The sequence below is a fragment of the Acanthaster planci genome, linkage group LG01 (genome assembly GCF_054643075.1).
Source record: "Acanthaster planci isolate LZ-2023a linkage group LG01, COTS_SCS, whole genome shotgun sequence".
In the NCBI taxonomy this organism is placed as follows: Eukaryota; Metazoa; Echinodermata; class Asteroidea; order Valvatida; family Acanthasteridae; genus Acanthaster; species Acanthaster planci.
Window position 1 is genome coordinate 12931307 of NC_141777.1, and position 12804 is coordinate 12944110.

Sequence of the window (12804 nt, forward strand, 5' to 3'; positions counted from 1 at the left end):
AGTCTGATTTGCGAACAGTACCTAGGCGCCTAGGCGTCTTCAATTTTTTTTCCATCGGGGTTTTGTCCTAAGCGCAGCGTTAAAAACGTGAGACGATGAAGTGCTGGTCATGTATGTAGCGGTATAGGCCGGAACCGAGCAGAGGTTACCGTTTCTCTTATTTTAATCAAAACAACACAATAATATTTAACCGTTGCCATTTTTGTTTGAATTAATTTATATTCAAACTTACTCGGGTTAACCGTTGCCATTTTTGTTTGAATTAATTTATATTCAAACTAACTCGGGTACATTACTTAATACGACGTCATGAAAGATTTTCTGTAGGCTATTTAAGATTTTCTTAGATACTAGGCCCCCTTCTAAATTATTCCGTCAGTATTACTATTACTCGTGATTACTAGCCTTCAGAAAGAAAAAACATGTCCAGAAACGTTCAATTTAGGAGAGAAAAAAACCAAGTCGTTTACTTGGTAAACACGTAGATTTTTTCAGACCACCCTCGGTTTTGTGCATGAGGTGTCAAGTGGCCTCCGTATAATGGAAGTTCCTTCCCAGTTTAGTCGCTATGGAACCTACACGTTTACCTGCAAAACAATCTCTTTCGATTTTATTACACAGCCGGAATTTATAGGGCATAGGCCTGTGGATGTAAGTAATTATTCCCTACAGTCATGACAGTGGCCTATTAACGTATTATTGGTCATCAGAAAGCAAAAACATGTCTAGAAAAGTTCAATTTAGGAGAGAAAATATTGAGTCCTTTACTTACCTCCATCATGTCCATGCTTACATGGCTTAGAAAACACTCACTTAGCCTCGACTTTTTCAGAGCGATCTCAAAGGGTTTATGAACGGGATTTCAAATGGCGTCCCCTTATGGAACTCTTTCCAGTACTTCTCTTTTTATGTCAGTGTTACATGTACATTGTAGATTTGGGATAAAAATATTTACAAACCGTAATTTTCAAATTTTATCGTGTTCATCATAACTTCATGTTTTCGTAGGCCCTACTTTCAGGACAACACTAGGCCTAATTGCTTCACTCAATTTTTGGACATTTTACACTGTACATGTACATATCCATTTTGAATTATCTTTATACTCAGCAAGAAGTCTTCTTTTTCAACTCTGACCCTTTTTAAAGATATTTTTAGACAGCAATTGTAAACTTTACCAGCTCAGGTGTTTCGAACGATGTACACACATACGATTTACATAGGGGGTCCCAAAAGCATGAAAATTGTCACTCATGATATATTGTACCTGTTTCCTTTTGTTTCAGTGTTACATTCTAGTTTCACTGGCTAAGGACTTAGGTGTAATAACTCCAATGTCCGTAAGAAAGTTTTGCTGAAAAGGGATAAAGAATTACTCTCTGCCAGTCTTGCTTCATACTTCGGCCAATTTTTCTGAGTTTGTGTGGCCACTTAGCTCATTTTCGGCATGTCCTTTCCTTTAAATTATGCAGACAAGTCGCGAGTCTTGCCATAGAGTGTGCTTTGACACCAGCAACACGTCATGTCCACCCTGTGGCAGAACCTGCGACGCCGGTTTGACCTCAGCAAACACCCCAGGTGGGGATGGAGGATGTCCGTGCTGTATGGCATGGGGGTCTGGACCATGCTGGGGGTGCTCTGCCTCAAGTGGATGAAGGGGGGAGATGCCATCCAAGCAGCCCACTTTGGAGTGACTACAGAGACTTTCAAAAATTTGTCCCAGGAAGAGAGAGATCAGCTGATAAAGAACAAAAAGATTGCCATTCTTGAAAGTAAATATTACCTTGAACTCTTTCTTTTGAAAAGTTAGCCCAGTATGTGTAGTTCAAAGTTAAAACTAAAAGTTGGATGCCCATGGGTTGTGTGTTTAAGAATGATGGAGTGGTGATTGGACTTATATTCAAAATACTCAATGGCATGCATGTGCAGATTCATACTCATTTGGCTCAGGGCACACTGAGCCCATGGGACCAATGTCTATTTGAATGCTTGTTCTCTGCATGTACGCTGGGCACCCGCACAAGCCCAGCTGAAAAACTTCCTTCCAGTCCGTCACTTACTGTACATGTATTTGCCAGTGAGGGTGCACTTCAACCAGAGGCAGATTGTAGTGCCAACTGTGATAATTTCTGTCTTGTACAAAAGAAATTTCCTGTCAGTCTTTTTAGAGTCAACAGGTCAATGAACAAGCAATTTTTTAATTTTTTTTGGGGGGGATGGAGGAACTGGGTGAACTAGAAACATCTAATGCTAAAATTGACTCTGCTTCTCTAAAAACAATTAACTTTTTCACAGTGCACACCATGCTCAAATCCACAGAATAGTCGTGGGATCTGCGAATAACCTTGCTCTGTTGGTCTGTAGGCATTACCCTTGTGTCCTTTTTATATCCCTCCTCAGGACAACAGGAGCTTGCCGAACATGTCGCTGAAAATGTCTACAAGCCTGTGGATTTTATGGGCTGATGAGACGCCTGCTGCCGTATCACGTGACAAATACTCCAGCCGTTTTCTTTCTCACAGAGTTGCAATCTGCAGTCATGGCAGAACACTTGTAGCGGACATACTTTACATGTACTAGAACTGCATCGATTATCAAGCCTATGTTATTCTGTGGTGTTGCGTGGCTCCCAATGGAGGACTCCCCATCAGCTGAAGGCTTCAGAGGTTCACTGAAGACGGTGTTGTCTTCTTGGTGCAATTTGACCCTTGAAATAATCTCACAGGGAGCCACTCTACAAAATGGTCAGAGGCTTAGAGCCCTTCTCTGTTCCTGCCCAGTCTTTTTAAAAGACAGGAATTCGGAATTTCGCTCTAACATGCACTTATCCCACTACTACATGTATGAGCATCGTCCACTCAACATCTCCACATAGCAGTGAAACACGATGATAGTGAAGTCCTTCCCAACTGCTACGTCTGCCCCAAACTGTAGTAGGCACCGATGGTGCAGTTGGGCCGTTTAACACCACCCATAGCCAGTGATGTCCTTGTGATATCAATGTAAAAAAATTTGATGTATAAATTATAATTCTAGCAATATTGAGTTGTACATACCAATGGAGATAAAATGCTGGGGCCAATTTCATAAAGCTGCTTAAGCACAAAATTTGCTTTAGTGTGAAAAAACTTGCTTGATAAATCAAGTAACCAGTCAAAACTCCATGTGATTTATATTGTTCCGGGATTGTATTTAGCTGTTTTGGGGTCAGCATGACAATCAGATAGAGTTTGAGCTGGTAACCTTTGTTTATTAAGCAAATTTTTTTTCCGCTTAAGCAAGTTTTGTGCTTAAGCAGCTCTATGAAATTGGCCCCTGGTTCCTGATGAACTCTGTAGGAGTGTGCCAAGGGAACAACTCTCAACTGCTCCCGTCACTAAAAAAAATCTTTTAAATCCAGCATCTGGAGCGATATGTGGAAGATAGTGACTTTGCTTCCAACAGCAGATTGCCTATCCAGATTTTTTTTCGCCCCAAGGTATCCAGATTTTTTTTCACCCCAAGGTATCCAGATTTTTTTTCACCCCAAGGTATCCAGATTTTTTTTCGCCCCAAGGTATCCAGATTTTTTTTCGCCCCAAGGTGTTTGTTATAATTGGAAATTCTGTCCAGCATACTGCCACACTCGCACAAAATGTCTTCAGTCATGTATGGTCCTTTCATTCAGAGTTAACTTTTTGTGTAGGGCTCCCATAGGATTTATTCACATTTTCCAATTGTGGATCCAATTGTCCTCTTTTGTTGAGTGTCCACAGTTTAAATATGGTTTGGATACACACATCAGGCACTACTGGGTGGGTTTACGTGTGTCTCTCCAATTGCCCTTGTAATTTTGTTCAGATTTTCAAAACGCTTGTGACTGCAATATGTAAGATATCGTTCAAAACAAGACATTATTAGGTTTGCTAATAGAGGGATAAGTTAATTTGTTATTTCATGGGAAAAAAAACTCATTTGAGGACAAATATGCTTGTGTTGCTTGGACAGAGGATGCAACCAGTGAGTGTAGACATTAACAAATTTCTTATTGTAGACGTTACCTTAGCGGGAGGGTGAGCCTGCAGTTGACCTTGTGACAGTGGACAAACGACACTGGAAACAGGTGTTGCTGTTCAGAAGGTAGACGCAAGACTGACTGGTGGCTGGGCAGTACGGAACACCCAGCCATGGGCATGCTTGGGTGATTTGTTTCAAAAGCTCTTGAAACAAAGTTGCGTAATGGTGCAACAAACAACATTATTTTGTGCCTGTTGTCCGCGGCGGACGTACGGAGTTATAGCTTAATCTATTCTCATAATCTCATGTATAACTCTTATGAAAATGTTTTGCAGCCTCAAACTAAATCTAGGGGAGTGTGGGTGTGAGAACACTGGCTGAAATGTATTTAGTTATGGGGTCATTAAGTGTGGTTCGCTGAAACATCACTTCACTTTTTATTGACAACATTTTTGTTAACCCAGTTTGATTTGCTGTTAGATACTGCTGAGGACATGTTTCAGTAGTATACATGTATATATGTATATTTTGTCTTGATTCATTGGTGAGTCAAAGTTTTATTTTCCATTGAAAAGTTATGAAATACTAGGATCGATTTGACTGGCATAATAAAAGAATTTGATTTCTTCGAAATATGTGATTTGTCATATTCCGTGTTTATTTTCACTTTGTACTGGACTGACATGTTTGTAATGCAAGATCTCCAACTCAAGGGCTTCAAACCGGACAGTTCTGCTTTTCTTTTTGTAATTGGAGCCTCCATTTCAGTCATTTTTAATTTTAAGATTACTGTGTGAATGCTTTGATCTGCGCATGAGGAAAAACAAGAATATACATCAACAAAGGTGTATGCCAAGTTACCGGAACGTCAAGACCATCACATGTATGGGGGGCTCTGTCACTTTTGTAAATTGAATCATGCATCTGATAAGTTGGTCCAGCAGTATGTACGTGGCATGATAATGTTTAATTTTGAAGGAGGGGAAAGAAATGTGCAGTAATTGGGAATTATGAATTTTAAATGTGAGACGCTGGAGGAAATTGACTACAGTGTGTGGGGATTCCCCAAACCACTATTGTTCAGTTTGGAACATTAGAGGGGACATTGGTGAGGACTGCATAATTCAATGAGAAACGTATACCGGCGCGGCGGTAAATTCATCACTGTCAGCCCCCCCCCCCCCGTACTCATGGTACCTAGACGCATGCAAGCTTGCGTCTAACATTTTGTAGCTACAAATTAGCCGGGTACCTGACTTCCTTCAGCTGTGCATGCACTGTGATGCTGCTGCGGGTCTTTTTTCGGCTACGTTGCTAATGTTTTATACATTTTACAAGTTACACAACATTCACAAGGGAAGTTGCATAACCCCTGGTCATGACCCTTGTCTGACAAATGCGTGAAAATGTTTTCATCTGTTTCGAGTAAAGGGGTTATCGGACGGATGATGGCTTCACTGCGGGACCGGCTTAGCCGTTTGGCTTCTTCGGCAGATCAGGAGCGCACGGAAGTGGGTGCTGATTTCCTAGCGCTGTCCCAGTGTGTCACTTTCCTGTCGTTGCATGCTTCGTCGGGGGAGAGGTATGGTGTTTATGTGCAAGATTGACTTAACATTTTAACAAGTAAAAGCTTCTAGTGTTACACTGCCCGTCGTAAGCATAAGTTACTGATGAGCGATAATGAAATGTCATTTGACTTGGCCTAGGCCTACCCCCAGAACTGTGGGGTCCGACGTCTGCTCCTCTCCGTGGGAGAGGAGCGGCCACGGACGTCGGACCCCACAGTTCTGGGGATATCATGTGACATGTCTGATTATCTTTTAAAGTCCATGGTTGAACCATGGAGCTATGATAATACTAGTTGACATTGTAATTTCCAATTTGACATTTTATTTAGCACAGAAGGGCCGATCCAGAACCAGAGAACCAAAGTTTCTTTTCAGACTAGGACAGTAAACTGTTTTCCAAATTGAGATGTTAGAAACATTATTAGAATTTTACAAGCTGTAGGATTTTTCTCGTAACCTTTTTCAGTTTTACTTGTTTTAATCACTTGTCGTGCCTTTTGTTAGGAATGACTGAGTTGGAATTGCTTTAATAGGTACAAACATTTTTTTTCCTTCTGTGGAAATGAAAAAAAACAAATCTGCGTTTGATTACTTTTAAAGAACAAGTGCTTGTTTGGGGTGAGCAGTATGGATCTCGTAAATTCAGTGTCACAATCACAAGGAATATTTGAACCACACATACTTTTACAGCATACAATTTCTGTCATGTCTATGCTGGATTTTAATTTACATTTTTCTTGCGACAATATAGTGGGAGTAATATTGGGAGTTACGTATTACATTGGATGAAGGACACCTTAGCATTTTTGTTTTGATATTTTATTGTAGCTCTCCAACCATGTATATAACATTGCCCCCAAATACATGTGTACATGTACAGTATATGAAGTTGGTTCCAGTGGTTTCTTTGGTGGTGTAACTAGTACCACAATTGTTGTTGTATCTTATTTTCTTTAACCCAAATTAATCACGAAATCAGTGGTTTTATTCTAATCAGTCCGTTCTGCAAAAAATGAACAAAGCACAGATATTATTCATAAATACCTGGGGCATTTTTTCTATTCCTATTGATCAAAACGCGTCACGTGACCGTGTATTAACATTTGATAATGCCCTCTTAGAAGTGATCATGCCCGCTGTGGAAATCACGCAGTAGTGCCTTGATACGAGACAGTTTAATGGGGTCTGATGAATCTGTGTGCACACAACACGCTATGCACGCACCAAGTTTATTGAAGGGATTCTATTGGACAACTTTCAAAAGGAGTACATACCATAAAAAGGACGCGATGTTCAGGAAAATGGAAGTAAAGTTTTAGAACAAAATCATTGGAAATCCATCAAATGTTGACTTCTTTTGACTCTCTAAATAAAAAGGTATTTATGAATGGGAATATCTATCGTTTAAGACCTTGCTGAGGACAGTGAATGCTGATAATGCCAAGGGCGGCTTGGGCATAAATCTCGTCCATTCTCCCGAGCCGGTCTTAAATGTTCAAGTACATATTTATTCCCTTATTAAAATGGGACAAAGTGACGGCAGAGCAAAGTAAAAATTTGCAGTAATATTTGAGGCAAGAAGAATGGGTAAAATTTGAACAAATTGATCGTGTATACTGTACATATGTACATTGTACCTGTTGCATGGACTTTCAATATCTCACAACAGGCTGACTAATGTCCAGGCAGTCCTAGAGACCGTTGAGCAACTCAGCGAGTGCCTGACTCGGATCCACACTACTCATCAGCACCACATCTCAGCCAAGGGAGTCCCAGTCCACTTGTTACCATTCCCCAAAGAAGAAGGCTTAATCTTGTCACTCGCCTGTCAAGTTATGAGCCAGTTGTACGTCGACCAGGCCAACAACTCAAAAGTCTTCCAGAAATCCAAAAAGGTTTGACATTTGATTGTTTCTTTTTCCAAAGGTGTGTGGCCTAGTGGTCAAGGTTTGTTCATCTAACTCCTTCATAAAGTGTTACTCCAGCTGCTGGTTGCATTGTAACCATAGACAGGTCACCTTACTCCCTTTTGTCTGCCCCTGCCCACCAGGGATACAAATGGGCACCTGTGGGAATAGAGATACATGTACATGTATGATGGATGTGTTGATAGCTGTTTGCACCTGAAATTGCAGCACTGAGCAGCATGCTCCCTTGGAGCTAAGATGGCCAGATGTCATTTGCATCAGTAATGGTGGATGTGGGCTTTATTTATATACCCACTCTTATATTTTAGTGCTGTCTTAGGTTCAAGAGCAGTCTCCATACAAGACGTTCTTGCCATAGTTGTATCATGACCACTGTCACTCCTGTCAGTCAGTTGATATGCTTATGCCTGCCTGGGTGATAGTGCTTTGGATCAAGACAAATTGGAGAATTATCGGCACTAAAATTACCCAGAGACATACAGTATCGCAAATATGCCAGTCAGTGTTCTATTTACACCAAGAAATTTATTTATTAGGCATGCTGTGACACTACCAAACTTTCTTGTTTTTTGCAGAGTACAGGGTTCCTTCCAGAACATGTCTGATCCTTTTTGTACTTCCCATTAACAGTTTGAGAAGTAAACCACATTCTCTTATTTGTATGTCAGGCCCTTGAGAAACTCATGAGCTTACAGGCGGAAACCAGAAGCCATGTTGAGGAGAGGTTTCGAAAACTGATTGCTATGCCAGCACGTGAGGGAGGAATAAGTGGGGAAGACTTGAACAAAGGTATTATGGGAATATATGTATGAAATCCAAGCTTTCAGAGGCAGGAACCAGCTGAGGAATATACATGTACTGTCATTATTATGGGGGATTTTTAACTAATACAGTGTACTTTTAAAGACGTTTAAAACAGGCTAGTGGGTTGTGGATGGTATTTGGATTGATCACACAACCGTTGCTAGGAGGACCAGCCAGTTTAAAACGTACTAGTTTGAAACCTTTTCATCATCCTTTTGAGCCCCATTCATAAATACCTTGGTAAAAACATTTGTGTGCTTGAACCCTTTGATTTGAGCCTTAATAATCAACCCCCTCCCCTCCAGACAGCTTTGTCAGGAACACCCTCTTGAATCCACCAGAATCCTCAACTATCAGAAGTCCGGTTGCCACACTTCGTGTGGAATACCTTGTGAGGATCGCTTGGAAACATCACTGCACAGTACCAGTGACTTGGATCTAACTTTGTTTTTGTTCATCATGCATGCATGGGCCAGCTTCACAGAGCTGCGTAGGCCAAGTCTGAATCACTTGGCTAGGGCTTGAAATTACACTTGAGTCTATAGGTACGGCTAAAGCCACTATCATAGACTCAAGTGTAATTTCAAGCCACAGCCAAGTGATTCAGACGCGGCTTACATGTAGCTCACAAATCTGCTCAGCACTGAAAACATTTGCTTAGCAAAAATTGTTCAACTGGCAAAAAGTCTTGGTATATTGCCCAAGACTGATACACTGTTAGTTTTTGCGTAGTATATAAATTAGCTAAGCAAGAATTTCTTGTGTAAAATCACATATTGTTTTAAAAGTGTCAATCTCTACAGCATTGATAATTTCAAGGTTTAATATAATTTGGATCCTGCTTCTTTTACGGCATGTATTGACATATTATAGGTTTTTCACTTTGCTGTTAATTTTGTTCTTTTTGAAAATGAATTTTACTTTGTCTGTCTTTTTTTCTCCCAGTCTCTTGTCTGCTGGAGTCCAGTGATCTTGTCAGAGGATTCCTGGAAAGTAATTTCCATCAAATCCTTTCCTGCGTTGCCCAAACTCTGAACTTTGAGATCAAGACACACAGCAGGCCAGACACCGGCTGTGTTCAGCCCAGCCGGGCACCAGCTATGGATGCAAGCTACCAAGCAGCTAAGGTGACGATTGGGAGACCTTTGACTGGGTCTTGTGACTTGTTTCAAACTACAGATAGTCAGGTTGACATCCACAATAAGGCAAATAGTCCGGAGGTGTTGTGTGGTTATTCAGTTGTAACCCAGTCAGCAAATAGATCCAAAGTTACTTGTATATGTATATGGCGTGGTTGGTAAAAGCACTTTCTTGCATCATAGCCACGTAATGCTTAATTGAGAACAGAACCTTAATGTGAGGAAAATCTGTTGTACATGTACACATATGTGTTATTATCGATGTGGCAGCCCTTTTTTAATCCAAGAATGACTAAGCTTTTCTGAGGCCAGTGACTATGTATTCATAGCAGTTGTCTTGTTTTTGTTTGGTTTTATTTTCTTCATTTTTAGCCCTTTTCATGCTGTACCGTAGCAGATTTTCATTTGTTTGTTTGAATAATGTGATCCAGAGATACATGAAACTACTGATTATGATCAGCTTTGTTTGAATCCAAAAATGTTTCTTTTTTCTTTAGGATGATTGGTCTTTCTTTGAATTGATTCTTGAAAACATTACCTTAAGGTCTCTGTGCCATCCACTTTATCAATGGCAGATTTATTCTCCATTGAAGTGTCAGATTTAACACCAGTTTTTTCACAGTGCTTTGTTTTCTAATTTCAGGTGTTTCTGCAGATGTGCCAGCATGGACAAGAACTACTACAACCGTTGCTATGGGAACCAGGAAGGAATAATAGTCCTCCGAGCAATGAATGCCATTATGACCTCCATCAGATCATCTCAGGCTTAATGACACTCTTGGAGAGCCAGGTAAGAATAAAGAAAACATGCAGTCCTTGTACTTTTTGAGGCCATCCCATAATATTTCAAGAGTTTGAACAGTATCCTCATTTCAGTGGAATTCGTATTGAATTCTGGTTTTCTCTTTGAAGTTGTAAAATGGTTTCATTATTTGCCAAGATACTGGAATCAACTGAACCATTGTGCATGTATCGGATCAGTCTTCCTTTTGTCAGTCAAAATTTTTTTTACCTCAGTTGTTAAGATTAAGGAAGTCCTGATGTTTCGATGTTATCAGGGAAAGTACTGAGAGATAAAAACGTCAGACCCTCTCAACTTTTACTGTATCAACATTCAGTCAGTATGCAGCTTTCAGCATATGCTACTTCTCAAATTCAAACTTTTCATAAAACGGTAGGCCTACTCCTAATATCATTTTGTGTCGCGACTCCTCAGCGGTTTTCCAAAGATTGCGGCCTCCTGGCTGGCAGTGCCCTGGCCATGATGATGAATTCAGCACCTCAGCCAAGACAAGCTGCAGAGGCGATGGCAAGTCTCCTGACCAGATACTCGTCCAAACAAAGTAATAAGAAAAGTTTACTCATTTGTCAGATACAGTTCAGTCCCTTCTCTGGTTAAACTACTGAATAAGAACTACGTGTAACTTTCTTTCTGTAGATTGTGTGTCCTATTTTAATTGTTTATAATTGTAATAGTGACATTTTTTAAAGAGCTTGGTTTCGTTTAAAAGTTTTTGAATTTTTCTAACTAGCAGTTTTATCTGAGTAAATTCTTTAAGATTTTTTTTTGGCAATTATTGGTAATTTTTTTGTGAGTGTAAGTTGGCCCACAATTCAGCCTCTGGGCTGCGACGATAAACCACAATAATAACATATTCCATGCAGTAGGCCTACATGTCCAAATGCACTGTACCATAAGACAGACTAAACTACATCGTGGTTGAGCCAAAGGCATGTACCTAAAGTAGCCCACAGAGCATAGCCAGTCTCCATTACTGTAGAGAACGGGAAAGTAAGCAGACTCAGAGAATGACAACCCTGAACAAGTCTACCCACTTATTCATAGTAGGAGTTTTTCCCTTCATCAACACATGCATGTATTTGTAACACTTTATACTTGGCTCTTGAGAAATTCACAAGCTTGCTCGGGTGTGACTCCAACCCACGACCTCCTTCCTACAAGCGCAAAGGTCTTCCCACTTGACCATTAGACGACACCGAGTACACAGTGTTACAAATATATATACATGTGATTTGTCAAAGGGCAAAACTCCCAGTACGAGAACAGGGATGTTGAAATAACTCTCTGATGTCTAATGTCTGCCCAAAGTGAAATAGCTCTACAAAAATTTTCTTCCTATTTATACAGTCACTAATGTTTACGTGAGTTCCCTACTCTTTCAAAGTTACAATAAGTAAAAAGCATAAAGACTTTGTTCCACCTACTCATAGACTGGGTTCAAGTGACACTTATGTAAGTATTCTGTACAGTTCCTGTAGGCAGAGGAAGCTCAAACGAGGTGCAGATAGGAACATTCGTGAAGGACGCTGTACCTTTGGTGCCCCTTCCCTCTACAACATTTGCCAGACTTGCTATCACCAGAGGTGTCCTGGCATGCTGCAGCAAGGCCATACTCCTAGAGGATGTGTGGGCGAACCAAGAGGTATGTAGGATCATTCAGTGGTGTTGGGATCTGTGCAAGGATGGGGCAACCGTGCCTTCCTATGTCACAAGAGCCATAGGAAATTCAGTTCGTTTTGTGGAAAAATGACCACTGGTGTGTTTCCTTACTGTATCTCCAAGTGTTTGCAGTAGGGTCAGGAGACATTATCAATATTACTTGACTATTCAATATCAGTTTGACATAGACATTCCATGCTAATATATCAGATTTTGAATCATGTATTATTGAAAAAATCTCATTACCCAGAATGACATTGAAAATGTGGAAAAGGTATCAGATTTAAAAAAGAAAAATTCCTCTTACCTGCGGGTATCATCTGCTGCATAATAAAAATAAAGTTCAGTTCCAATGAGAACGGTGCTTTTGCAAGTTAGTTAAATTTGAATAAATCTGGTTCACTGAGTTCTTTAACTTCACATGAACATAACAATTGAAATGCTCCATACTAAAAACACTGTTGCTATACCGTGTGATTCAGGGCAAGCTTTTGCTTAGTTACATAAGAGACACCATACACTAATACATGTACATTGTCAATGGATAAGAAGGGCACAAAGGAACCAGTCCATTCCTGATAAAGTGGTGGCTATGCAAAAGCTTGCCCCGAATCACGAGGTATTACTGTGTCTTTAGTCTGGGGAATTCAAATTGCTATATTTCGGTGCAATCAGATAACTCAGTGTACCAGATTCTATTCAATTTAACTACCAAAAGGCTTATTGGGAATCCTCCTGCTGTTCCTTCTTCATGCCTCCATAGGATAGTGTTATTTGTGCATACAAACTGACTTGGGAGTTGTGTGTTCCTGAATAGAAATGCCATAAACTGCCGCTGGGCAAAGAGCATTCCATAAGGGAGAGTTCCGCTTCCAAGAGGAGCATCCCACCTTTTGAAATCTTCCTTG

At 40.4% G+C, this 12804-nt stretch overlaps 2 protein-coding genes across 3 annotated transcripts in view; both read left to right on the plus strand.

Moving 5' to 3' along the window:
• Nucleotides 1-4631, plus strand: LOC110979496 (uncharacterized). 2 transcript variants are annotated; one of them, XR_015424647.1, is made up of 4 exons: nucleotides 1-144; nucleotides 1473-1772; nucleotides 2401-3478; nucleotides 3531-4631. XR_015424647.1 is itself a non-coding variant. In XM_087134101.1 (3 exons), the coding sequence occupies exons 2-3, from the start codon at nucleotides 1523-1525 to the stop codon at nucleotides 2463-2465; spliced, it is 315 nt and encodes a 104-aa protein (XP_086990227.1). In that variant the 5' UTR covers nucleotides 1-144; nucleotides 1473-1522; the 3' UTR covers nucleotides 2466-4631. The 2 variants fall into 2 exon arrangements, 1 of the variants encoding a protein (XP_086990227.1); XM_087134101.1 differs by having other exon boundaries at nucleotides 2401-4631.
• A 620-nt stretch (nucleotides 4632-5251) lies between these two features.
• The window catches only part of LOC110979479 (tRNA (32-2'-O)-methyltransferase regulator THADA-like), a 30263-nt gene continuing 22710 nt past the window's right edge, over nucleotides 5252-12804 (plus strand). The window contains exons 1-7 of the mRNA XM_022235302.2: nucleotides 5252-5578; nucleotides 7234-7459; nucleotides 8161-8281; nucleotides 9242-9423; nucleotides 10079-10225; nucleotides 10652-10778; nucleotides 11707-11879. Coding sequence (XP_022090994.2) covers nucleotides 5403-5578; nucleotides 7234-7459; nucleotides 8161-8281; nucleotides 9242-9423; nucleotides 10079-10225; nucleotides 10652-10778; nucleotides 11707-11879 — 1152 coding nt within the window. The 5' untranslated portion in view covers nucleotides 5252-5402. The remainder of the gene's footprint in view (nucleotides 5579-7233; nucleotides 7460-8160; nucleotides 8282-9241; nucleotides 9424-10078; nucleotides 10226-10651; nucleotides 10779-11706; nucleotides 11880-12804) is intronic.